Source organism: Mesoplodon densirostris, chromosome 8 (genome assembly GCF_025265405.1).
Source record: "Mesoplodon densirostris isolate mMesDen1 chromosome 8, mMesDen1 primary haplotype, whole genome shotgun sequence".
NCBI lineage: Eukaryota > Metazoa > Chordata > Mammalia > Artiodactyla > Ziphiidae > Mesoplodon > Mesoplodon densirostris.
In genome coordinates, this window is record NC_082668.1 from 45,235,106 (window position 1) to 45,261,917 (window position 26,812).

General features: G+C 43.7%; 1 protein-coding gene across 3 annotated transcripts in view; it reads right to left on the reverse strand.

Moving 5' to 3' along the window:
- Positions 1–26,812, reverse strand: part of MYO1B (myosin IB) — a 185,255-nt gene that overhangs the window by 96,480 nt on the left and 61,963 nt on the right. For all 3 annotated transcript variants that reach the window (XM_060107000.1, XM_060107002.1, XM_060107001.1), the window contains exon 4: positions 123–217. In XM_060107000.1, coding sequence (XP_059962983.1) covers positions 123–217 — 95 coding nt within the window. The remainder of the gene's footprint in view (positions 1–122; positions 218–26,812) is intronic.

The window sequence follows — 26,812 nt, forward strand, 5'->3', positions numbered from 1 at the left end:
CTTCCCAGCATGAGTCCTGTGAGCTTCATGCTAATGAGGCTCCACCCATCCGCTCTGCCAATGTCATTCTGTGCAGCGTTTACCCTTCTATAGGAGAAAGTAAGGTTGTCCAGTGGCCTTACCTGTTTTTCCTGCTCCGCTTTCCCCAGTAATCAGAATACACTGGTCTTTGTCTTGATCTCTTAGGGATCTGTATGCTTCATCTGACAGGGCAAAGCTGCAGGGGATAATGGGAAAAAAGTCCTTAAAATTCAGCTCATTATTATGTGTTTATCAGATATAACTAACTACAGGCTCTTTAAAGGGTCACTGATACGCTTTAGATAGAAAGCTGAGATATCACATTTTATTTCCTTCAAATTCTTTTTTTTTTTGCGGTACGCAGGCCTCTCACTGTTGTGGCCTCTGCCGTTGCGGAGCACAGGCTCCGGACGCGCAGGCTCAGCGGCCATGGCTCACGGGCCCAGCCGCTCCGCGGCATGTGGGATCTTCCCGGACCGGGGCACGAACCCACGTCCCCTGCATCGGCAGGCGGACTCTCAACCACTGCGCCACCAGGGAAGCCCTCCTTCAAATTCTTAAAGTAAATAAATAAAGCTATCCATTCTTTGTGGCCCGTGTTACCTTCTCCTACGCATTCTCTCTTAACTGAAATGGTACTGATGTATTGTACTCTAAAGATATAGAGTACATGTCCACATGTCCACAACTGGATAATGTTGCTATTTCCAGGACAATACACTGGAGTTTCAAAACAATGAGAAAAAGAATTTTTCAAACATTAGAAAAATGTTATCAAATACCAAATAGCTGATATTACCATCACTAAGCTAAACATAGAACTACTGCCTTCACAAACAAGATGGCTGAAACTGTAAGGTCCACCAGAGGCAGGTGGCACTATAGGTTTGCCATGGTTCTTGTCCAGTCCTGTGCGCTCTATGATGACAAAGGGCCCCCTATCAAGGAAGTCCTCCTGTTGACCTTCCCCTCCTCAAAATTTACTAACAAGCTAAATTTTGCTCCCTCTAACTAACTGAAAAATAATTGGGACAATATGATACTGTACTTAAAATAGGAAAGCTCCACTTCTAATTCATTTATTAACAAGTACTTATTGAGTCTACCTTATGTGAAGAACACGCTAGCAATGCAGGGGAGAGAGATACAAAATAGAAAATAGGTTAAGTGCAAGGAAAAAGATATGTGCAAAATATTGCAGAACCAGACCTCAAGGGGGTAGGGGTGTGGAGTAGGAGTATCTTAAGAGGTAGAAAAACAGCCCTAAAGAATTCATGAGGGGGCTTCCCTGGTGGCGCAGTGGTTGAGAGTCCGCCTGCCGATGCAGGGGACATGGGTTCGTTCCCCAGTCTGGGAAGATCCCACAGGCCGCGGAGCGGCTGGGCCCGTGAGCCATGGCCGCTGAGCCTGCGCGTCCAGAGCCTGTGCTCCGCAACGGGAGAGGCCACAACCATGAGAGGCCCAAGTACCGCAAAAAAAAAAAAAAAAAAAAAAGAATTCATTAGCAAGACAAAGGGCTTTTAGGCAAAAACAAAGGCCAAATATCCTAGGAGGTGGGGTAAAGGGTATAAGCAGTTGCAAGCTGCTGAAAGGCAAAGCCTGAGGAGTGATGTGCTAGAGAGATGGGCAGACTCCAAATCAGGAGAATAGAGATGATCGGGAGCCACCCAGCGGGAATGTAAGCAAGAGACGGACAGGATCACATAGTAATCAGAGAGTAATTAGAGCTAAAAGTAGCCACATTTACCCTGTACCAGCATGGTCCCCAGGCCCTTCATATTTAATCATTTTTTAAAATTTATTATTTTTTTATCTGTTATTTTTGGCTGCGATGGGTCTTCATTGCTGCGCGCGGGCTTTCTCTAGTTGCAGCGAGAGGGGGCCACTCTTCATTGCGGTGCGTGGACTTCTCACTGCGGTGGCTTCTCTTGTTGCAGAGCACAGGCTCTAGGCACATGGGTTTCAGTAGTTGTGGCATGCGGGCTCAGTAGTTGTGGCACGCGGGCTCTAGAGCACAGGCTCAGTGGTTGTGGCACATGGGCTTAGTTGCTCCACGGCATGTGGGATCTTCCCGGACCAGGGCTCAAACCCATGTCCCCTGCATTGGCAGGCAGATTCCCAACCATTGTGCCACCAGGGAAGCCCCCATATTTAATCATTTTAAATCTCACAACAAAACTACAACGAATAAATTATTATTAATCCCATTTTCAGGTGATGAAATTGTGGCAAAAAGTGAAGACAGAACTTGCCAAGGTCACACTGGCAGTGTGCTCTTGACCACTGGGACACACCACCTCCGTGTTCTGGACAGAGATCACAGGGCCACAGGACAGCATGTAAGAGAGACCAATCGGGAGGCAAGGAGCCTGGGGAAGGGCTGGGACACAGAAGAGCGTCAATTCAGCCAACCAGACTTTCGCTTCTCTTCAGGAAATGTGTGGCGCCATTAATAATGACAATGTACTGAGCACCTTCAATGTGCCAGGAGCTGAATGAAGTGTTCTCCTATTCATAATCAGATTTCATCCTTACAGTAGCTCTGTGAAGTGAATGTTACTTGCATCCTTAAAGAAAAAGGATCCAATGAGACTGAGAGGTGACGTGACATGTCCAAGATCAGGACAGTCATAACTTGAACCCAGAAATCCTGTGTATCACATTCTTCCCCTCTCCTCACATCCTCTTAAGATTATCTGTGACCTTATCCTCTGGCTGGACCAGTGTGAGCCCCCAAAGAGAGTCACCACAAGCCTTAATTGTAACTGTCACATCAATGACTCCAACCAAAGCCTTGCACATAAATATACTCATTTGTTGAATGAACATATAAAGAAAAGGCAAGAAAGGGACTTTTTCGAGTAACATGTTGCTTTAGCTTGCTTATGTGAACAATGTACACTGATTGCTTTCCGTCCAGCATGTCTTCCTCACCCTCAGATCCCTTCAGCCATCCCCTAAATAAACAGTGCCTTGCTGTGTGCCAAGGTCGACCAGTGCCAAGGTCGCTCAGTGGTCTCATCCTTCTCTAGTATTCTCTGAATCCCCGAGGAGGAAGCAAGCATCCCCCTCTGCACCACTGCACACTGGGACAATGGACAAAACAGTGAATCCCAGAGGCAGAGGCATCCTGGATGGACCGGGTTCCCTGGGCCCCAAACCCCCAACTTAACACCTACAGGACCCCGAGCAAGTCACTCACCCTGGCTGAGTTTTCTTCAGGTACAAAATTAAAAATGTAGCCACGGAGCTTCTCTGGTGGCGCAGTGGTTGAGAGTCTGCCTGCCAATGCAGGGGACACAGGTTCCAGCCCTGGTCTGGGAGGATCCCACATGCCGCAGAGCTACTGGGCCCGTGAGCCACAACTACTGAGCCTGTGCGTCTGCAGCCTGTGCTCCGCAACAAGAGGGGCCGCGATAGTGAGAGGCCCACGCACCTCGGTGAAGAGTGGCCCCCACTCGCCGCAACTGCAGAAAGCCCTCGCACAGAAACGAAGACCCAACACAGCCAAAAATAAATATAAGAACAAATAAATAAAAGATTACTATTAAAAAAAATTGTAGCCACGTACTTCCACTTAGAGGATTAAGTATACCTGTTTGAAAGCACTTTAAAAGTGATCAAGTCCTGAATAAATGTCCAATGTCCTTCTGTATCATGATTAGTTATGCAGACATCTTCTGATCCCTTACCAGAGTGTAAGCTCCTGGGGGCACAGCCTTTCTGTGTAATTAATCTTTGTGCATCCCACAGAGATATGAACGTAAGACATCGTCTATACCAAAATACGAATGAATGAATGAGTGGATCCTCTCAAGTACTGACAAAGTCCCTACTGGACTGCACTCCGTAAAGGGTGGTGAACAGGAAAACCACGTCTTCTGTGACCTTCACAAGGGGAAGGAGAGCTTTACTCGGATTCCTAATTAGCCTTCCTCCCTCCCACTCCTCCCACCTCCAGACAAGAGCTCAGTGATGCCGCTGTCATTTTCATCATTGGCAAGAAACAGAGGAAAGCATGTTACGGCAAATGTACAAATGAACTTTTCCAACCATACACATTTGCCAACCTCTTCGTGGGTTAACACAGGCCTTTTCCCATGTTCCTAAGACTGCAAGTTAGCTTTATATATTACACTATTACCAGATCCCAAAGGATGCAAAATGACTTCTAATGTGAATAACCACATATGATTGTGCATGCACATATATATATGTGTACACACACACACACGAGGGTTCAGAAGATCACCAAATGACCCTGGCATGGGTTTATTTCAAGTCAAAAAAACACCTAGCTTGAACACTTACTTTCCACTTGTCTATCTGGACAGAATACTTATCTGCTGTTCCCCAAACTGGGCTTGATTCATCTAACGAGGAGTGTATTTTAATTTAAGATAAAGGCTAAAAGGGATAGTTATTTTGTCAGGACTCTGGAGAGTCCCTGATTTCAAACTGCCATGAAAATTTACCAATTAAAGTATTTAAGCACTGGGAAAACTGGCCTGGACTACTAGCACACGCATCTCAAGCAGAGCATACATGTCATCATACTTATTTCGTATAAACACGAAAGATCTTGACTTCACTTAAAAATGACAAAGGGGGGGCCTCCCTGGTGGCGCAAGTGGTTGAGAGTCCGCCTGCCGATGCAGGGGATACGGGTTCGTGCCCCGGTCTGGGAGGATCCCATATGCCGCGGAGCGGCTGGGCCCGTGAGCCATGGCCGCTGAGCCTGCGCGTCCGGAGCCTGTGCTCCGCAACGGGGGAGGCCACAACAGTGAGAGGCCCGCATACCGCAAAAAAAAAAAAAAAAAAAAAAATGACAAAGGGGGGCTTCCCTGGTGGCGCAGTGGTTGAGAGTCCGCCTGCCAATGCAGGGGACACGGGTTTGTGCCCTGGTCCGGGAAGATGCCACATGCTGCGGAGCGGCTGGGCCCGTGAGCCATGGCCGCTGGGCCTGCGCGTCCGGAGCCTGTGCTCCACAACGGGAGAGGCCACAACAGTGAGAGGCCCGCGTACCGCAAAAAAAAAAAAAAAAGACAAAGGGGCAAGCAGGTCCTGAAGGACACCAGCTCCCCTCCCAATCTTGTTCTCCTTGTCTCTGGGAACGTTAGCACATACCCATCACCACGGCCAACATTTATAACTAAACTGAAACCACATGCCAGCCTTCCCAACCACTCTATAATTAAGGAACTTAAATAAATCTTTAGAGAAGTTTCTGCTTAAAAACAGTTGTGACCCATATGCTTCGCATTATTTTGTGAGCGTGTCATCATTGTGATTTACCACACACAAAAATGAATGGTTTATTGAACTATGATGACGAAAACAACGGGCAAACATGGTTTTCATCCCACCACATCAAGAGCGGGGTTTCATCTACTTTGTCTGTCCTCTAGTTGAGCTCTAAGAATACTGAAAACCTGACGTTTGAGTGTAAGTCCTCCCTTCATTTCCAGATCAGCTAAACGGAACTTTCCCCAACACCAAGCATGTCTGCTGCACGTCTGCAAATAGCTGTATCCATCACTTTTAGGTTTTGGAAGCTTGGTTTGGGGCTCATCTGTTATATTCTGTCAGAGCAGAAGATTGGGTTTCATGGTCAAAATTATCTGGTCGGTGTTTATGTTCCTTCTCCACCTTATTTCTTTTTTTTTTTTTTTGCAGTACGCGGGCCTCTCACTGTTGTGGCCTCTCCAGTTGCAGAGCACAGGCTCCGGACGCGCAGGCTCAGCGGCCATGGCTCACGGGCCCAGCCGCTCCGCGGCATGTGGGATCCTCCCGGACGGGGGCACGAACCCGTGTCCCCTGCATCGGCAGGCGGACTCTCAACCACTGCGCCACCAGGGAAGCCCTCTCCACCTTATTTCTGTTCAGAATGTTAATCTCCACCGTGGCCCTGCTTTCGTAGGCATCCAGGGTGATGGCAGGGCTTCTTCTCCCCAAACTCCAAGCGCTCCACCCTGCCACTTCCTTTCACCTACTGTACAAATCAGAAAAGACGATGTGACACCCAACACATCACCCACCACCGCCTAAAGCTTATGCTTATGTTCTCCCAAGCAGCCCCCTACTTTTCAGTCCCTCTGGCTGTCCTCTAATGAGGCGCTTGAGGAATCACTCTCCGAAACGGTCAAATCCGTTTGAGGACTTTTAGTTTGTCATCGCCATTAGCCAAAGTGCTTAACAGAACAAATTTTGTCTCAGGAAACTTTCCTGAACTTAGATAACTGTTTCTACCTTTCTGTTTCTGTCTTTTTCTTTAAGAGCCCTCTCAAAATGGTATTCCCTTTCATTCAATCCTGAATCCTGGAATACTTTCAAATCATACTAGGGAAATTCTGCTTCTGAATTTAACCCTCTTAAAATAGCTGTCTCAAAATTCTCATCTACATTGAGATCTACAAATCTCAACTATTTCTCTCCTTTCTAGCTCTGGTTCGGCCCTAAAAACTGTGTGCTTTTAAAATTAAGCAACAAGGGCTTCCCTGGTGGCGCAGTGGTTGAGTCCGCCTGCAGATGCAGGGGACACGGGTTCGTGCCCCCATCCGGGAGGATCCCACATGCCGCGGAGCGGCTGGGGCCGTGAGCCATGGCCACTGAGCCTGCGCGTCCAGAGCCTGTGCTCCGCAACAGGAGAGGCCACAGCAGTGAGAGGCCCGCGTACTGCAAAAAAAAAAAAAAAATTAAGGAACAAAAAGTGTTTTTTTTAAAAATTCCTAACCTCTAAGTGTGCCACCAATTCCTAATTTCATACTAAACCCGATTAAGGGCTAAGGTAGTCCACAGCAAGGACATGGAAGAGAAGGAAAAGGAGAAAGGGAATTGTGTGTGGTGTGTTTTGCACAGTAACCTTGAGGTCTGTTTATTTGCTTGTTTGTTTTTAAAGGAGAGGCACAATGCTGGCCTTCCTTGTAAAATACTATTGCAGGTAGCTATACATCTATAACTGTCTCATATTCTCAATTCAGAAACATTCACTCACTTGAAAACTAGCACCCTGTTAAATTAGTGTTATGCCCTTCCGTGAAACATTCATCCTATCATATCCTAAGGGAAAACTTCAGGGAAAGTAAGTTTTTATACTTCTTTGTTCCAAGTAACTATAACTTTTTTTATCCTGGAAAGCTTTATTACATTCTTGTCCTATGCCAGGACAGGCATACCTCATTTTAATGTGCTTCATTTTATTGCACTTCCCAGATACTGTGTTCTTTACAAATTGAAGGTTTGTGGCAACCCTGCATCAAGCAAGTCTATTGGCACCATTTTTCCAACAGCATTTGCTCACTTTCATGTCTCTTAGTTGGTCACATTTTGGCAATTCTCACAATTATTTCAAACTTTTTCATTATTTTTACATTTGTTACAGTGACCTGTGATCTGTGATCTTTGATGTTACTATTATAACTGTCTTGTTGCTTTGTTTTTTTTTTTTTTTTTTTTTTTTTGCATTACGCGGGCCTCTCACTGTTGTGGCCTCTCCCGTTGCGGAGCACAGGCTCTGGACGCGCAGGCCCAGTGGCCATGGCTCACGGGCCCAGCCGCTCCGCGGCATGTGGGATCCTCCCGGACAGGGGCACGAACCCGCGTCCCCTGCATCGGCAGGCGGACTCTCAACCACTGCGCCACCAGGGACGCCCCTGTATTTTTTATGTAATGTATGTACACTGTTTTTTTAAAGACATAATGCTGTTGCACACTTTACTGACAGACTACCATACAGTGTAAACATAACTTTTACATGCACTGGGATACCGGATAATTCGTGTGACTTGCCTTATTGAGATATTCACTTTATTGAGGTGGTCTGGAACTGAACCCACAATGCCTCTGAGGTGTGCCTGTGCAAGCATGGTAAATTAACATATTTACAACAGTACAGTTATTCCTACACAGCCACAACACTGGTAAGCATTCCTAACAATCCAAGCCTCAGAGCAAGAGAAGTCAGACAACAAAAGTAAGTCTCCCTTCAAGACAGACAGCAATAGGGACTTCCCTCATGGAGCAGTGGTTAAGAATCCGTCTGCCAATGCAGGGGACACGGTGTTCAAGCCCTGGTCCGGGATCTTCATAATGGAGTTCCTCAGGTCTACCCCAGCCAAGGCCAGCTGGCTAAGTGTCCCTCAAACACCTTCCTTCTCCTGGAGACGGATGTGAAGGTGGACTGGGCCAAGGGATGACTCCTTTTCAAAGGTGGATTGCAAAAGCCAGGTATTGAAGACATGCATTAGGAAGTAGATAAGAGGTTTAAAAAAGACTAAATTATGTCAGGAAGGAAAAGGACTGGACTTAAGATATGAAGGCAGTAAGGAGGAAACATCTGCCTTCAGGGCCTGGAAGCCGCTCTTTGGAATTTAGCGGTAATCCCTTTGCCACTGAGGACTTCCTTCTGCAAATGGTGCCCTGAGCATGAGAGGCCACAGGGGAAAGCCCTCCACAGGGCCAGCATCCTGCTTGGGGCTTGGCAGGCAGTTAAAAGCACAGATTCCAGCTTATCAGTCTTTGCTGTTTCAGGCCTTATCTCACAAATTAATAAAGTGTGGGTGGTTTCTACTGTCTTGAATCAGTCCCCTAATAACTAAAATGGAAGAGTATGCGGAGGCTAGCGAGAACATTCACAGGGGTGAGGTTCCCAGGCACCCATGAGCTGAGAGGCATTGTGCTCATTCACTGTGAGGGTTCTGGGAATGAAGATGAAGAGAATCTGTCCTCCACAAGCTTCTAGTCGAACAGGAAAGACACTAAGTCCCCCCAAAAAGAGGCGTGGGAGAAGGTAAGAAACACATGAGCAATCTCCTAAAAACATTCAAATTGGGAAAAAATGACTTTTACTGACAAAGGCATGTCATGGAAAACTGTAAAATCTTAACCCCAAGGCATATGCAAGGACAGAGGCTGGGAGAATGCAGAGTTAAGGAGGAAATTATGTTATTTCCCCTGTCCAGAAATTAACAAAACACACCTGATCTGGGGAAAAGAACAAACAGACAACTGGGCTCTTAATTCAAATTCAAGAAGCCCTTATAAGTATTTTTAGCATCTCTTTTAACAAAGGAATACTAACAATCATCTTTTATTACCCAGCTCTCATAAAAGTAACTACACAGTTACTGTCTACAAGAATAGCCTTTCCTGAGCAAGGTAAATACAATTGAACAAATTCCCAACACAACTGTTTCTTAGCTTTTTGGCAAAATAGCTTATTTCAACCAATTTCATAGTTTTTATGACTGTATTACAGGCAACTCAATCCTGGGGGTGGAGGAGAAATCGATCCCAAGAGAAGTTATTCCAACGATCGTCCTAATTGTCCTTAGGGCTTAATGTTTTATTCCTTAAAGTAAACAGAATGATTTCAAGTTCTCAAAACGCGAACTGATTTTTCAGATAGGTGCTCCCTACTGATCTGAAGCGTAAAAGTGTGCCACCTTGTATGCCATTCTGTGTGTCTTTGTGTAACACTGAAACACACATTCTGATCTAAGGCACTTCACATCCACAAACCAAACAGTTTCAACTGTTCAGTAAAATCAACCTTTCATGTTTACAATGTTCAAATGTCAAGCACTCTGCATCATCTAACTTTGATAGCCCCCACCAGTGCCTGCCAGGTACACAGGATACAAGGACATGAGGTGGAGTCCCAGTTTCCCTCCAGTAAGAGAAAGAGAGAGACACAGGGACATTCGTCTGCAATAGACGATGCTGCACTGGGCACCTTGCGTGGCACCACGTACTGAAGAAGTGCAGAGAAATCTGGCTTCGGTTATCATGGAAGGCATTGAGTGGAGATGGCATCTGAATGGGAACTCCAAGTACACACTGCTGTGGTTTATTTAAAAAAAAAAAAAAAAAAAAAAGCACAGAGGAGAGGGAGTGGGCAGTAGGGAAAGCTAACAACTTCTTCAAGCTTTGGTTTATGCATCCAGCCTTACAGAGCTGTGCAGAAGATGCCCCTTGCACAGCGTCCGCAACAGAGCAGGAGCTGAATAAACGACTGAAAGGCCAGATGGGTCTAAGTTTGCATGTTATGGAATCAAGGTCATAAATATATTCACACCTGAAGAACGAGATCTACCACCATTTCACAGAGTGGATGCAAAATTCAATGAAATCAACAAATATTAATAAGATGCCTGATTATAAACAGGTACATGCACATACATACACACACACTAGACCACAGGGTATATACAATGGAATAACTGAGTTTGCATATATTATTGTGGAGAAAGGAAAGTGAATTGGCAAAATGATAATAATAATGAGACTTTCTGAAATTAGCTAAATTCATATCATGATATTGTAAGGGAAGAAATATCTTGGAAATAATTTTAAGAGAATTTAGTACTTATTAATTCAATAAACATTCTATGTGCCACGAAGAGTGTCAGGCAGAGGAATACAAATGATGTCATCCCTACCCTCAGGTGCTCAGTTTAGAGAAATCATGTATTATCTAACTAGATAATAACTCAGTCATCTGCAGACAAGTCATTTGGTCTACATGGCTCACTTAAAAAACAACAACAAAAACCTCTCTCTAAAGCACGAGGGATACCAGTACCAGAAAAAAATTTTTTTGAATTAAAATTTTACTTGACTCTTTCATCCAGGTACCCAATACCCTTCAAATCTTCCCCTTCCTCTCCTCTCCATCACTGGTTTTTTACTGCCTTAGACAAGTTCCTCATTTCTGGTCTGAGCGTCAGTAATTCTTTTTTTTTTTTTTTGCATTACGTGGGCTTCTCACTGCTGTGGCCTCTCCCGTTGCGGAGCACAGGCTCTGGACATGCAGGCCCAGCAGCCATGGCTCACGGGCCTAGCCGCTCCGCGGCATGTGGGATCCTCCCAGACCGGGGCACGAACCCGTGTCCCCTGCATCGGCAGGCAGACTCTCAACCACTGCGCCACCAGGGAAGCCCTGAGCGTCAGTAATTCTTAAAGGGATTTTCTATATCCAAGCAGGGCACTTTCACAAGCCACCATGATACAACGCTGTCCAAATATGACGTCATTTTTCATTAACAAGACTTTCTCCCCTGTCCTCACTATGGCCAGATTTAACTTCTTGCTTTTATGTGTTTCTGTAACTAAGTTTTTTCCCCAAATTTGTTAAACTCAAAGCAAGGTTATATCATTCCTGTCCCCCCAAATTATGATTCTATGGAGTACTCTGATTTTAAGTACAATGCTTTTATTTTGCTTAGGCACCAGACAGAAGTACTGGACACTTGTTTGAGAATTTCACAGCCGTCTGAACTGAACTGGAGTGATCCTAAGAGGCTCTCCTCCCCAGCAGGGTTTAATATGTACCTATTCCAACAAGGTCAACAAATTCAAGACAAAGACAAAATGCAGAAATCTTTCCTCTGGGTTTCTAAACAGAAAAAAAAACAGGAAAAAAAAATATTACACAGCCAAATCCATGTCTCAATTTTAAAAAGCAACTCAGTGACTAAAGGGAGGAAATCAGAAGATTACGAATCAGACCATGAGACAGAAGCGCCCTCAGAGAATGAGCAGGCTCTGGGCTTGGGGTGACTGACAGCCCTCTCTGAGAGGCGGACCTAGGATGACCACTCCTCACTTGGGTGCGGCTCCCAGATGGTTCTCACTCCCACTCCCTCCTTACCCCAGTCCTGGTCCCCTTCATACGGAAGAAGCTTCAACAATAAGGTAAGGCAGGCTCAAGATGCCAGGAGGTCTGCTCTGTACAGTATTTGGTTAACTATTGTGTGTGTGTGTGTGTGTGTGTGTGTGTGTGTGAGAGAGAGAGAGAGAGAGAGAGAGAGAGAGAGAGAGAGAGATGCTAAAATGTCTGCCTTTTAAAAACGGCTTCAAAATGGCCACGTAAGAATGAGTAAACCGGGAAAAATGGGAAAATACCATACGACACTCGCCACTTGCTCTGCAGGCTGGCTTCCCCACCACCCTACTCCTTCTAAAATGCAAGCAGGTTACTCTCTCCTCCGCAAGCTTCTCTGGCTCTCCACCACTCTCTCGCAGAACCCGGCCCACACCTGAGGCGGGGGATGATGAAGCAACAATGCTTTGAGCTACCCTGGAGGAAGATTTAGTGCTGATACACGGAAAGTGCCCTGACACTGACAAAGGGGTCTGAAACAACATATCACTCCAGCACACAGAAAGCACAGCTCCAAGATGGACTTAAATACAGAGCATGCAAGTTTTTTAAGCCAGGTCACGATGTCTGCAAAGTGGCCACAAGAAAATGACTGCCTTGAAATGTCACACACACAGATCACACATATATTTGAGAGAAAGACTCAGATCTGCCAGCAGGCAGTTAGTATTATTACCACACATCTGCAGGGGGAAAAGTCATCTGGCAAAGACTTTGTGCTCAAAGACCAAACTTTGAGAAACTAAGAATAAAGTCCTGGAAGCCAGCAAAAATCCTCCCTGATCAGCAGGGTAGGGGCAAGAGATCCCAGATGAGAACAGACCATGCCCTGAGGTGCTCTGGATACCAATATTAGGTCCCGGAAAGCTATGCACAGTGCCAGTGTATGTTTTTATTATAGAATATAAGCTCAAGACAAGTTTCTATCTTCAACACAAAATCTTAAACTTAAAAACTTCCTTCATGGATATCCTGACCAGTTTCTGGCCAGAGGGGTCAAAATCAGGCAGGCCACTCACCCAGAATCCAGTCTCTAAGCGCCTTATTTCTAACAGATTAATCTGTGCCACAGATTACAACCCAAGCAAGGCCCTTCTGAGAAGCAAGCCTAGCTCTCTCTCCTGGCTGATCTCCCTGTTGGTTCCTCCTCTGCCCCACTGTCCCCACCGAACACCCTCTTCTCTTGGAAGTCCTCAATGATTACCCTTGTTCTAAGAGATCCTTGCCCATACACCTATAAAAAACAAAATCCCATTTATACATCTACTGTATCTTTAACATGTGGTTTAAATTTCTGGAGACCATTTTGCTTAGTTTCCCTCCCTTGAGGGCAGACATTATTACTCATCATCTCAGTGGCTGACACACAGTGTATGGTCAGAATAAGTTTGTGAAATGAATCCTAAGATAGTCTTTTCTCCGAATCATGTAAGAAATTGACAAAATTAATGTATGGCATTTTCAAACTCTAAGTTTACCAACTAGTTGTAAATAGTTGGTATATATAAACCAAGTAAGGGAGAAATTAAAAGATATGCTATTCAAGTATGCCTATGTAAGTGCATGTTCATATCTTTACAAAAAAAGAGCCTTACAAATTTAACATACTCAAAGAAGAAAGTTGAAGAGAAATGGGACTCTATTTTTTTTTTTGGCTGCATTGGGTCTTTGTTGCTGCACGCCGGCTTTCTCTAGTTGTGGCAAGTGGGGGCTACTCTTCGTTGCGGTGCGCGGGCTTCTCATTGGGGTGCCTTCTCCTGTTGCAGAGCACAGGCTCTAGGTGCGCGGGCTTCAGTAGTTGTGGCACATAAGCTCAGTAGTTGTGGCTCGTGGGCTCTAGAGCGTAGGCTCAGTAGCTGTGGTGCACGGGTTTAGTTGCTCCACTGCATGTGGGATATTCCCAGACCAGGGATCGAACCTCTGTCCCCTGCATTGGCAGGCGGATTCTTAACCACTGAGCTACCAGGGAACTCCCTGGGACTCTATTTTACACTTTCTAGCTGAAATTCTTCATTTAGGTTATTTCTTATTATCTAGCAATTCTCCCTAATGCTAATCTATATAGATTCTGTTTAAAGACACAGGCAAATGGTCATCTATAATCTTCTGCTTTAGAAAGGCATGGTGTGATTATATTTGCACTGGTAACGCTCTAGGACCTTGCTAGTTCTTGAACTAAGTGGCAAAAGCAATTAGAGTCATTTCCAGAACTGGCTGATGAGAAGATTCTGCTTCTACTGCTTCTTAAAGCCCCCAGTTGGTAGCACTCTCCTCTCCAAAATACGTAGTCACTTCGCAAGGTCCCTCTAAGCAAATCATCATGTTTATCCTAAGTTGCTTCTCGAGTTCTGCAGCCAATATCTATTGAGTGCCTACAATCCACCAGGAACTGTGCACCCAGCGTCAAAGGACATGAAGATAAAAAAGAGGCTTGTCCCTACCCTCCAGGCCATCAAGTTCAAGGCTCTCCCTCGACCACGGCCTGTTGAGAGTCACTCACAACAGTCCCATTCTGCTACCCCCAGCAAAAGACCCCCCCCCCCAAAAAAAGGAATGGAGTTTCACTGTCTAGAACTTATGTTCTTCAGAGCAGAGATTCTACACCAAGAAAATCACTGGGACAGAGAGAGGTGGGGCACTCAAAATTTTTGTTACATGAATAAACCAATAAATCTTCAAAGACTCCACACATTAAATCTTTGTAACTTAAACTGGTTAAAAGACTGCTTAGACAAGCCATTGAGATCTGACATGCCGTGGAATCCAACCAATTTAGTGACATGTCCTAGAATGATACCAAATGACCCTCAATGGAGCTTTCTATATGCCAATAGCAGGCTTAGCGACAGAGGGAAATCTACAAAGATTTGGAACAAAGCCACATTTCTCAGGAGGTTTCAAAACTCTGACACGTATTGGAGGAAGACTTCTCCACAATTTTTATAAACAGTCATTCAAATATGGAATCCCAATACCTAAAACTATTCTATAGTCCCTAACCTTATTGCTTAAGGTTAAAAAAAACAAGAAAACACACACACACTCGCAAACACATATAGACTGCTCTCTCCAGATATGTGTACTTCAAATACCTACTAATTGAGGAAATACCAACCTCTGCAATAACTCTCCAGACCCAAAGACTGGCACCATCCCTATACCCTACATGGTTGCCTAATCACCACCATAAACTAGTTCCAGTCTAGAGAATCTTCTCTTTGTCATGTCTATGGTCCGTAACTCTACGGAGAGCAGGGGGCCATCTATTCAAATGAGTCTTGGTTTGCTTCCTCAATTTTCATAAAGTGATGACAACTTTATTTTAAAATAAAGGCTCTATCTTTTTATTGACAACAGAGCATGTGGACTCTGGGCCCTTTCCAGAGAATACAACCTCTAATGGTCTGCAGACCACCATTAATTCAAAGCCCAGTTATAAAAAAAGAAAACAAATAAAGGAAGTTACAAAACTGTCACGGTATCCCTTGAGGGAGAAACTGCAATCTATCTGTTCCTTGTATTCCTGAATCAAACCAAACCATCAATAACGTAGGTACTTGTACTGGTGGTTCTCAACCTTGGACGCACATTGGAATCACCTGGGGAGCGGATGCCTCACCACCCCTCTCCCACGCTCCACAGATTTGATGGGATTCTGTGGTGGTTCTGTTGAGCAGCCCAGGATGACAATGTGTCTTATAGACTTGCTTTTCCTAAACTGTGCTTTGGTGTTATGTCCTCTGCTTCTTCTTAGTGAAGTGGCATAAAAAGCAGCCACATAAAATTCACTACTTTATTTTCTGCAGGGAAATTTTGGGAGGTGTTGCTCAAAATGACATCCTTCATCTCGTAAGTCCCATAAGACTTTAAAATCACTTTTAAACCTAACTGGTAAGGAAAACTTTTCTTCTCTTGAGCAACTCAAGTGCTTTGATCTTATGTGCAAAAATAAGTTTGTAACTGATCATATTTCCCTTTTTGTTTTGACCACCAGGAAATGAAAAATCCAAGTTCAATAACCATAGAGGACGTCATGGGATTAACTTTTGCTTAGGTCTCATTTCTTCTTTTCCCTTTGCTCTGACTTTTTTTTTTTTTTTTTTTTTTGGAACAGAGAAAGGTTTATTACAGGGCCAACCAAGCAAGGAGAACAGGTGGCTTCTGCTCAAAAAAGCCCCGACCTGCTCTGACTTTTTAGAAGCTATTTATTTTACAAAACTGACTGTAAAACAGTAGCTGCCTTCAGTCAATTTTCAACATGAGGAGATATGACAATGAGCTCCTATTCATATTCCTCACATATCTTTGAACTATAAATGATCAAATACTGAAATTGGTGTGACTAAAATCCATGGATACATGTACAATTCTACGTTGGTTTTTTTTGGGGGGGCAGGGGGGGTGAGGATAGATGGAGGGATAGGTAGGTGGGTAGATAGATAGACCTCCCCCAAAATATATGAGCCACCTTATAAGCATAGCTAAGAATTTAGCTATGCTTTCTGGCAATTTCCCAGAAAATTTTCATTTATTCACTTAAAACTGTTACATTCTAAATTCACAAATCTAGAGAAACCTTCAGTGTGCAAGCAGACAGACACAGGTTTACCAGAATAAAAAGACTACAGTTTAAAAATTACAGCAACACTGAGTCAAAAGAAACCTCAAAAGGCTATTGCCCCACCTCATGTTATGGAAATAGGAACTCTGAATGCATGACTGTTGGCATGGATTCTGTATCTATTCATTCCTAATTCTATGCTTTCTCCTGACCCATCACCCAATCACCTCAAAACTCCCCGCCTCTTCTGAAAAACTCCAATATTCTTCTCCTTCCTTGCCAATTCCAAAAGGACTCTTTCCTTACATGCTTTTTTGGAGGTACTGAAAAAAGGCATGTGCTTATGAAAATGTACAGTTCCATTCACTACGATCTCTGGAGTAAATTAACCAAATCTTGGTCACCAGCAACTCAAAAAGAGTTCATAAAACTTACTTCTTGAGAGTTACCTCTATAAAGAGAATTGGAAAATATCTGCCTTCTTTTCCATGCAAATAAGACTTTGCAGGTACATCTCCATGCTGATAAAGCAGAATTTCTGTCACAAGTGCCCAGCTGACAATAAGTTGGAAAAGGGCAAAACCAGGCTTTAAATCTAGATATGTTAACTAATCTTCAATTTCTCTAATTTAGACTGTGACCTCAGAAACTCTAAAGAATGAAATGGCCCCGACTACCTAGTTATTCTAGACAACTGAAGCAAACCGGTTATTCACTAACATTAAAAAAACATTTTTAATGAATTTTTTCCTAAAATACATCACACATTTCTTAAACAGGAGGATCATATACTCATAGGGTTTTAGAGTTGAAAGGAACCTTAGAATTAAATATTTTCCATTCACAAATTCTTTGCTGGCATTCACAACTCAAAACCACCACCAATAAATCTGTTGACAGCACAAATTTACCTGTGAAAAGTTAGCTGTAATATTATCATTATTACATTCACATCTCATACTTGAATAACTTTACTGTTTTCTATTCTCTATTATGAATACTTAAAGAAGGTGGTTCCTGGGCTTCCCTGGCGGCGCACTGGTTGAGAGTCCACCTGCCGATGCAGGGGACACGGGTTCGTACCCTGGTCCGGGAGGATCCCACATGCCGCGGAGTGGCTGGGCCCGTGAGCCATGGCTGCTGAGCCTGCGCGTCCGGAGCCTGTGCTCCGCAACGGGAGAGGCCACAGCAGTGAGAGGCCCGCGTACCGAGGGAAAAAAAAAAAAAAAAAAGAAGGTGGTTCCTAAATTTTAAAAATTATATCACACCATTTGAAAATTCCCCCCCCCTTTTTTTTCAGAAGTCACTAAATATCAAGCTAAGATATCCAAGCAAAGTCCTTACAGTCTGGCTTCATCTTCTGATATGAATTCCTAGAACATCAGAAATTTCTGAACATGTGATTAAAGGTTTATCTAATCTATTTAACTGATATTACAGACTGTTAAATATGTGCCAGCCACTGTTCTAGGCACTGGGAATACAGAAGTGAACGTGGACCTGACCTCCTGTGGGTGAGGTGGAGGGGAAGGCAAGCAATAAAGAAAATAAGTAAAGTATAATGTGCTGGAAGTTGGTAAAAGAGAGAAATAAAGCGAGGGAGGGATGGCGAATGCTGAGACAGGGCAGAAAAGGGGAGCAGGATGAAATTGTTAGAAAGGATAACAATGGAAGGACCTGCTAAGAAGGTGGCACGTGAGCAAAAACTTGAAAGAGGTGAGGAAGGAGAACTTGTGGAGACAGACAGACAGACACACACACACACACACACACACACACACACACACACAGATTATGGGGGCTGAGGCATTCCAAGCAGAGAGAAGAGTAGAAAACCCCCAATATGCAAGTGTGCATCTAGTTTAACGGTTAAGCAGAATCCTATTTTAACTATATGATAGTTTAATGTTCTATTTAATTCATCAAAGAGTTGATTGACAATGATTTTGTGTGTGTGTGTGTGTTAGTTTCTGCTTTATAACAAAGTGAATCAGTTATACATATACATATGTTCCCATATCTCTTGCGTCTCCCTCCCCCCACCCTCCCTATCCCACCCCTCTAGGTGGTCACAAAGCACCAAGCTGATCTCCCTGTGCTATGCGGTTGCTTCCCACTAGCTATCTATTTTACGTTTGGTAGTGTATATATGTCCATGCCTCTCTCTCACTTCGTCCCAGCTTACCCTTCCCCTTCCCCATATCCTCAAGTCCATGCTCTAGTAGGTCTGTGTCTTTATTCCTGTCTTACCCCTAGGTTCTTCATGACATTTTTTTCCCTTAAATTCCATATATATGTGTTAGCATACAGTATTTGTCTTTCTCTTTCTGACTTACTGACAATGATTTTTAATCATACCTTTGGGTACATCAACCTACAAATATTACCAGTGACAATGAGCAAGACACTTGACTTGGTACTCTTACACCATTCAAAGAAAATAGAAAACTTAGTGTATTCCCAAAAGGAGATACAGTGCTGTATGAGAAAAAAGATAAATACACATTTGAAGATAATTAGCTATTTAATAAATGCATAGATATGTATAAACTGGAACTTGCTTTTTATATCCAATGAAACTGTTTACCAAAAAACAAGTACATTTTTCCAGATTAAGAGGATGCAAGAAAAGTATGTAAAGGATATACTGTAAGCATTTCTGCAAAGTACTTGATCATGGCCAAAATTAACAAGAGAATGACTGGTATAAGTTGGAAGTAAAATTAAAAAGTAATATATCATCTACATTATATAAGATGAAAATACAGAGTGACATTATTTATTGGGAGTGAAGGGTTGTTTTTGGTTTTCCCACCGTGAAAATGAGTGTTATAGCTTTAAAATGAAAATGTATCGGTCAGAAGTAATATTAATATTCTTCTGCAGTCATCTCTAAAATTTTAATATTTCTTCACCTTCCCTCTTTGACTGAATTCATATTTGGAAAAAGAATTTAACTAACATTGTCCTTAAACACAACTTAAACTTCTCAGTGTAAGGGAAACTGATTCTTATTCATTCGTTCTCAGAAGAGTTGAATCCAAAAATATTAACATTGCACTGGTTTAAGTTTCAAAGCTGGTTAAAACCATTTTGCCACAATTCCCAGTAGATGAATATGTGAATTAATATAGATGAGATCAGCATCTAATTTTCTAAAACTCTCAATAACAATATTGGTTCCAAGAAAATTGGTAATATAGGAATTGGACCAAAGACAGATCTACTGACATAAACTATTAAAGCATTTAGATAATATTCACATATTAACTACTTCTGTGAACAACTGCAATGAAATGTGACACTATTAAAAACCTTTGTTTATAATAAACCAATAAGCCACTAGTCTCTGCCGATTAGCAGCATGAGAAAAAAAAAAGGAATAACAACAGAAACATGAAAAATGAATGAACAGTTTTACTCTTATAGTTTAAAATGTATTCAAATAAGATTCAAATGGAAATGTGAAAATGCACGGTGATTACAGTCATTACAAGGAAAAAATATTTGAAAGTGCTTTAAGAAGACTTATTTTCTTTCTGAATTATACTACTGAACTCATGTTTCAATTCATACAGAAGCTTGCTTTGCATGGTAACCCATGAGTTGAATTATCAAACAGTAACAACCCTAATGAAATGAACAGATGATCCTAGTAAACAGGAGGCCATGCCACATGTTGACTAAATCCCATTCCATTTTCCCCTTCCTGGGTGCATTTCCCAGCTTCCTTTGCAGGAGGCTGGGCCCATGTGACTGCACACCAGCCAATGAGGAAGAGCTGACTATGCTCTCTCTTCACCTCCCACAGCAACCTTAAAAGCCATGTGTTGGGCTTCCCTGGTGGCGCAGTGGTTGAGAGTCCGCCTGCCGATGCAGGGGACACGGGTTTGTGCCCCGATCCCGGAAGATCCCACATGCCGCGGAGCGGCTGGGCCCGCGAGCCATGGCCGCGGAGCCTGTGTGTCCGGAGCCTGTGCTCCGCAACGGGAGAGGCCACAGCAGTGAGAGGCCCGCGTACAGCAAAAAAAAAAAAAAAAAAAAGCCATGTGTTCCAGCTGCTACAACTACAGTTTGAATATGAGTCACCACTTAGAGGACAGACTCTGAGGAACACCATCTGACCCCCAGCAGACTGCACAGTCAGTGACAAGCCAACCTTCAGTGTGTTGTGTCTTGAGCTGTGAAGCCTTGTTGTCCAAGCATAGCCTACCTTATTCTAATACATCCCTGATATTCCCTAACTAGATGTCAAGCATACTTAGACTATTGCCTTGAGTTTTATTTTGGACAGGTAGAAAATCTGTTAACAACCAGCAGAAAATAGCTGAAGCCTAAAAATAAATACTTCCTGAGTCCCTAACATGTCCCTAACACTAGGTCTCCAAAGTGAGGTGTGTGCATCTCAGGGTATGCCCACGATGAGGCACTGGAATATGGATATAAAATATTATAACTTCTACTTACAGATCTTTATCATTTTTTAAAGTTCCTGTTCTTGTGGATGTTTTATAATGTACACAATACATTAGGATGGTATGACTTGAGGTTAACTATAGATAAACAAACATACTGGATGGATTTTAAGACCAATGATCTTGAGGCAAGAAAATAATTATAATTGCATAGTCCCTGCTCAAAAGATGCTTCCTCTTGTCCAACCCTTAAATAGGAAACAATTAATGAAATATATAAGGTAGTATGCAACAAAGTCCATACAACTGTGACCTAATGCATGCTACGGAAAATACGTGTTAGGACTACCAAGTGGCATTTTTGGGAAGAGGCTTCAAAATGCAGGTGTGCCCTGGATGCATCTTGAAAGATGAGTAGGATTTGAATACGTGGAGAAGAGTGAAGTGAGTGTAACAATACAAGACCAGGGTGCCTGGAAAGAAGAAGAAATGAAAGCAACAGTGGGATAGGCAAGAAGAGGCCAAGAGAAGGAGAGCTTACAACTAACTCATCCCTAGCCACAAATTTATTCAAACTCACCTCTCTATTTTCACAGTCAAAATTTTCTCTTAGGACTGATTTTTTTTTTTTTTTTTTTTTTTTTTTTTTGGCGGTACGCGGGCCTCTCACTGTTGTGGCCTCTCCCGTTGTGGAGCACAGGCTCCGGACGCGCAAGCTCAGTGGCCATGGCTCACGGGCCCAGCCACTCCGTGGCATGTGGGATCTTCCCGGACCGGGGCACGAACCCGTGTCCCCTGCATCGGCAGGCAGACTCTCAACCACTGCGCCACCAGGGAAGCCCTCTTAGGACTGATATTAATTTTCTAAGTTCTGTTCAAGATCAATGCCAGATATATGCAAACACCAAAGAAAAATCTTTAAATATAGAAAATGACAAAGATTTTCAAGTTCTAAGACTCATTTATGCGACCTTATCTATGCCTGCAAGACAAAGTATGGCACATACAATCATAGATAGGATACTGTTATAATGACAATCATATTACATTATGAAAAGGAAGCAAATGTTCAAAGCATTATACACCATTTTCTATTTGTTTTAGGAGCAATGTCCAAGAAACACCCATACACATTTCCACACTTCCTCCTTCCTTATACCCATGTTCCAGGTAATGAGTAACCAGACAGCAATGACTCACCCATATTGCGTAATCTTAAATAGCTACATGGGTGCATTTTATAATTTATGTCCTAACAACTTTACACTTCAGTAACATTGTCTTTAATACATTTCTCTGATCATGGATGGGATTCTGCCATTTTTAACATCCTTGTTTTTATCCATAATGCTATTCACACGACAAAATTATGTATAAGCTTTTGCCATTTAGCAATGGCCAAGGCAATTATAAATACAGAGAAAAGCAGCAGCAACACTGTAGGACGGAATGTGAGGTAGGGTATAGGAGGGTGAGAATATGTCTTTTGAAAGTAATCAAAGCAGTGGCTTAAAAACTAGCAAGTCCTAAAGAAACATTCAAGAGCCCTTAGCAACCCACGCTTCATGAAAATATAGATGGTAAAGGTGGAAATGGACCCCTCCGGTGGCAGTCTAGGTCTTAAGTAGGCAACCCTAAGAGGATGCCTGCTTGTGTTTCCCAAAAATAAAGGTCCATGGTGCCAACCAGCCCAATCTTCCCTCCGTCCAGGTGCTTTCTAACGTTGTGCTGTTGAGGTGGACTAAAGGACAAAGATTAGTAGAAAATGTACACATTCTAGCTTATTCCTCTACTGCTAACTTCTTGTGAATTTAGACTAAACCATCTATTACGTTATGTTTCTAACGTAATCGGGCATATTCTTTTCAGACCTCAAGCTGACGGCCCACGCATTCAGACAATGAACACAAATATCCCAAGGGGAGGGTTCCGTATCCAAAGGGGGGCACATCCTCCGCGCAAGTCAATGACGAGTGAGAATCAGGACTGCTGTGTATCAACTGTTCTTCCTCCTGAACATTATGATTCATCACCAATAGCAACTAGAGGTTTGGTCATAAAACATAATGAACTAACATCTGTTTATACTTACAAAATTCATTTCAACATTCAGTCATCTACCACTCATTCATTAAAACACTGCATTTATACACGTACACACTTAGGCCTATTTAACAAGTCTGAATTTTTTTTTCCAGTTGGTGACTGAAAATGCAAGATGGCAATTTTTCCCGACGCATAAGCTTGTAATTTTAAGTAATGTCCTCATCCCAAACTCTCCTCCTATTACTTTAGAATAAACATAATCCTTCAATCCTCCCAATGATTAAAGTAGACTGGTATTTGAAAGTTTTATTTTAAAAAAAAAAAAAGTTCTACATGTAGCTACCATCTCAACTCAAATAACTTCTACTTTCCTCAAATACCTTCCTATCATCCTGGTTCACTGTGCCTTAGCCAAACTGGTCCATCCTTTGCTTTATCTTCTATGTAGATCATTATTACACTCTACAGTGGCCAGCTATTTCTAGAATTCCTTCTTGAAGACTCAGCATAGGTGGCACCTTCAGAATCTCTGAACCCACCAATTTTTTTTTCTTTTTCTTTTTTTTTTTTTTTGCGGTACGCGGGCCTCTCACTGTTGTGGCCTCTCCCATTGTGGAGCACAGGCTCCAGACATGCAGGCTCAGCGGCCATGGCTCATGGGCTCAGCGGCCATGGCTCATGGGCCCAGCTGCCCCGTGGCATGTGGGATCTTCCCGGACCGGGGCACGAACCTGTGTCCCCTGCATCGGCAGGCGGACTCTCAACCATTGCGCCACCAGGGGAGTCCTACCCACCAATGTTTTGTGCTTCCACCTTATTCCCTGTCATTGCAAGAACACTATTATATTAAAATGACCTACTTATGTAGCCATTCCCCTCTCCTCCCAACTAGCCTGAGACTCGTGAAGACAGAGACCACATGTATCTTCTATACACAGTTTCTAACGAAGAGCAGGCTCCCCATATTCATTAATTCAGTCACTCACTCAACAAATACTTATGGAGTAGCTGCTACAGGACAGACATTATTCTAATTGCCATGGATTCTAATTGCTATGTGAAATAAAAAAGCCCCTGTTCTCCTAAAGATGACATTCAAATATAGGAGATAGATAATAAAGACACAACAAACACCTAGTGAAATGTCAGATGATAAACGAATAAAAGTCAAGTAGTCTAAGGGAACAGTGAACGGTTGGGGCAGGGGGTGCTATTTTAGGTATTTTAGGTAATCAGTGACGATTAAGGCGTTCCCTAACTGAAGTGGGAGAACAAACAAGTTGGTCCCTTGAAGGGGAGAGAGTGACGCAGAGCGGGTGGCGTGTGAGAGGAGCAGTGAGGAACCAGCGTGGCTGCAGCAAGGGGACGGGAAGTTCCCAAGTGCAGTCAGGTGGCCAGTGCCCACATCGAGTGAGCTCTGCAGGTCACGCACGAGCCACTGCAGGCTTCCAAAGCAAAGAAAAACAATCCAAGGGGCATCTTTACGAAAGAGGACTTTAGCCCGCAGCCACCACATTTTGGGAGAAAAGATGGCCGGGGGATCGAGGTGTGGGAGAAGGTGACAACGGGAGAGTTGAAACAGAAAGGTCCATTAGGAGGCTACCACAATAATCTAAGTGAAAAAGGACGGCAGCTCAGACGAGCACGGTGGCAGTGGTGGCGAGACTGGGATATGTACAGGCAGCACCAACAAGACCCGATAGTGGATTGAATGTGGGGTGGGAGAGAAAAGGAAGAAAAGGCTTGTGGTGTGAGTAGCCGAAGGATGGTACTGCCACTGCCCGAGAAGAGAGAAAGGATGGGGATGGGGTGCCCTCCAGTCTGAAGCATGCGAAGTTCCAGGTGCCTCTTGGACACCCCAGGAGATACCGAAGGGTTGAATGTAGCTGAGTCACCAGCTCAGGGGTGAGGTCCAGCTGGAGACCTAAATCTGGGGGCATCAGGACATATTTAAAGCCCAAATGGGCTCATCTAAGTGCCTACAGAGGAGAAGGAAAAGGCCCCAAAGCCAAACCCTTGGACATACCAGCATTCAGAGGTAGAGAGGAAGAGGCACATCCAGCCTTCCACCCAGGAAATGGAACAGCCAGTGTGCTGGAGGAAAACAGGAAAATGTGGAGGCCAGAAAGTCAAATTTTAAAAAGGGTTTCGGGAAGGAATTGGTCACACTGTCAAATATTACTGATAATTAAAGAAAGAAGAAGATTCAAAATTGACTATTGGAGTTGACAACATGGAGGTCATAGATGATCTTGAAAAGAACAGTTTTCATGGAGAAGAGAGATAAAAGTCTGACTAGAGTGAATTTAATAAAGAAAAGAAGATAAACTGGAGACAACAAGTATATGCAACTTTTTCAAAAAGTAATAAAGGGAATCGAACAGTGTGATAGCTAGGTGACATGGAATCAAGAGAAATATTATAGCATGTACATTGGTGGAAACGGAAGAGGGAGAAGAAAAAGTTGATAATACAGTGGAGAGGGGAAATAATCACAGAGTAATGTCCTCAAGGGTATAAGAGGGGCTGGATGGGGTCCAGGGCCCACGTCGAGGGGGTGCCTGAGAGGGGACTGGACAGCTGAGTCTTTATAACATTCAATGTTTACGGAACTGAACTACCCCTAGGTTGAACTACCCTTAAGATATTTCTTATAAAAAGAAGGCCCAGGGGCTTCCCTGGTGGTGCAGTGGTTGAGAGTCCACCTGCTGATGCAGGGGACACGGGTTCGTGCCCAGGTCCAGGAGGATCCCACATGCTGCGGAGCTGCTGGGCCCATGAGCCATGGCCGCTGAGCCTGCACGTCCAGAGCCTGTGCTCCGCAACGGGAGAGGCCACAGCAGTGAGAGGCCCACGTACCATATAAAAAAAAAAAAAAAAAAAAAAAGAAGGCCCACTAATTCAGGTTTCTAGAACACCATACAGAAACTCCGACATTAACCTGGCTTCAGGAAGCTAACACTCAAGTATTTCAGGACAAGCTTACTATGCTTCTTAAGAAGGATGTATCCATTCGCGCATGCATATCTGTGGTAAAATAAGAAATATATTTCGTCTGTGTCTCTGGTTCCCGGCACAGAGCTCCTAAAACCCTTGGAATTTCCTGAGTAACAGGACTGTCTTTTGTTATTCATAACAAGCCCCTTCTGCCCACACCTGAGTTTACACTAATGAAGTGACTCATGGTGGGACCTCTAAGTAGCTTCAGGCTGGGGACTGGTCACCAGAAAGACCAAACACATGATGAGACAGGGGGTACTTTCAGCTCCACCTCCCCAGCTCCAGGAAGGGGATGGGGGCTGCAGATTGGGTTATAAAGACTCTTCAACAGGGAGATTCCGGAGCTTCTGGGTTGAAGGCACTGATGTGCTGGGAAGCTGGCCTGCCCAGAGAGGGCAAGGAAACTCTGCACCCCTCTTCCCCTATACCCTGCCCTATGTATCTCTTCCATTTGGCTGTTCCTGAGTTGCATCCTTTACAATAAACCAGTAAATATAAATGTTTTCCTGAGTTCTGTGAGTCATTCCAGAGAAGTACTGAACCTGAGGGGATAGTGGAAACCCCCCAATTTGTAGTCAGCTGGGTAGAAGTGTGGGTGGCCTGGGCACTTCATTTTTCACTGGCATCTGAAGTGGGGGCTGTCTTGTGCGGCTGAGCCGTTGACCTCTGGGACCTGCAATAACTCTGGGTAGTTAGCACCAGAATTGAATTGTATCGTTAGACACCCAGCTGGCGTCGGAGAATTGGTATTGGAAATAACCGTACCTTTGGTATCAGAAAACACACAACATCTGCTCTTGGGCCACAGGGGAATAAAACAAACAGGTGATAAGGGACCATGGGAATTGATGAGAGCAGTGAATGTCTCAATGCTGAAATTTCAAGCCATCATATTTAAGGAGTAAGAAAATAAGACTACAAAACTGCACTCTCTTAAAAATATACACAGCTAACCACAGACCCAAAAAGCAGAAAACATGGGAGAGGGGAGTTCACACACAGCAAAAGCGGGTCTATTTGCTTCCCAAATCATAAGCACCTGAGGAGAAAGATCAAAGCAACGTAGAGCCAAGGAGTTAAGAGGCATAAACAACTGAACACAGAACA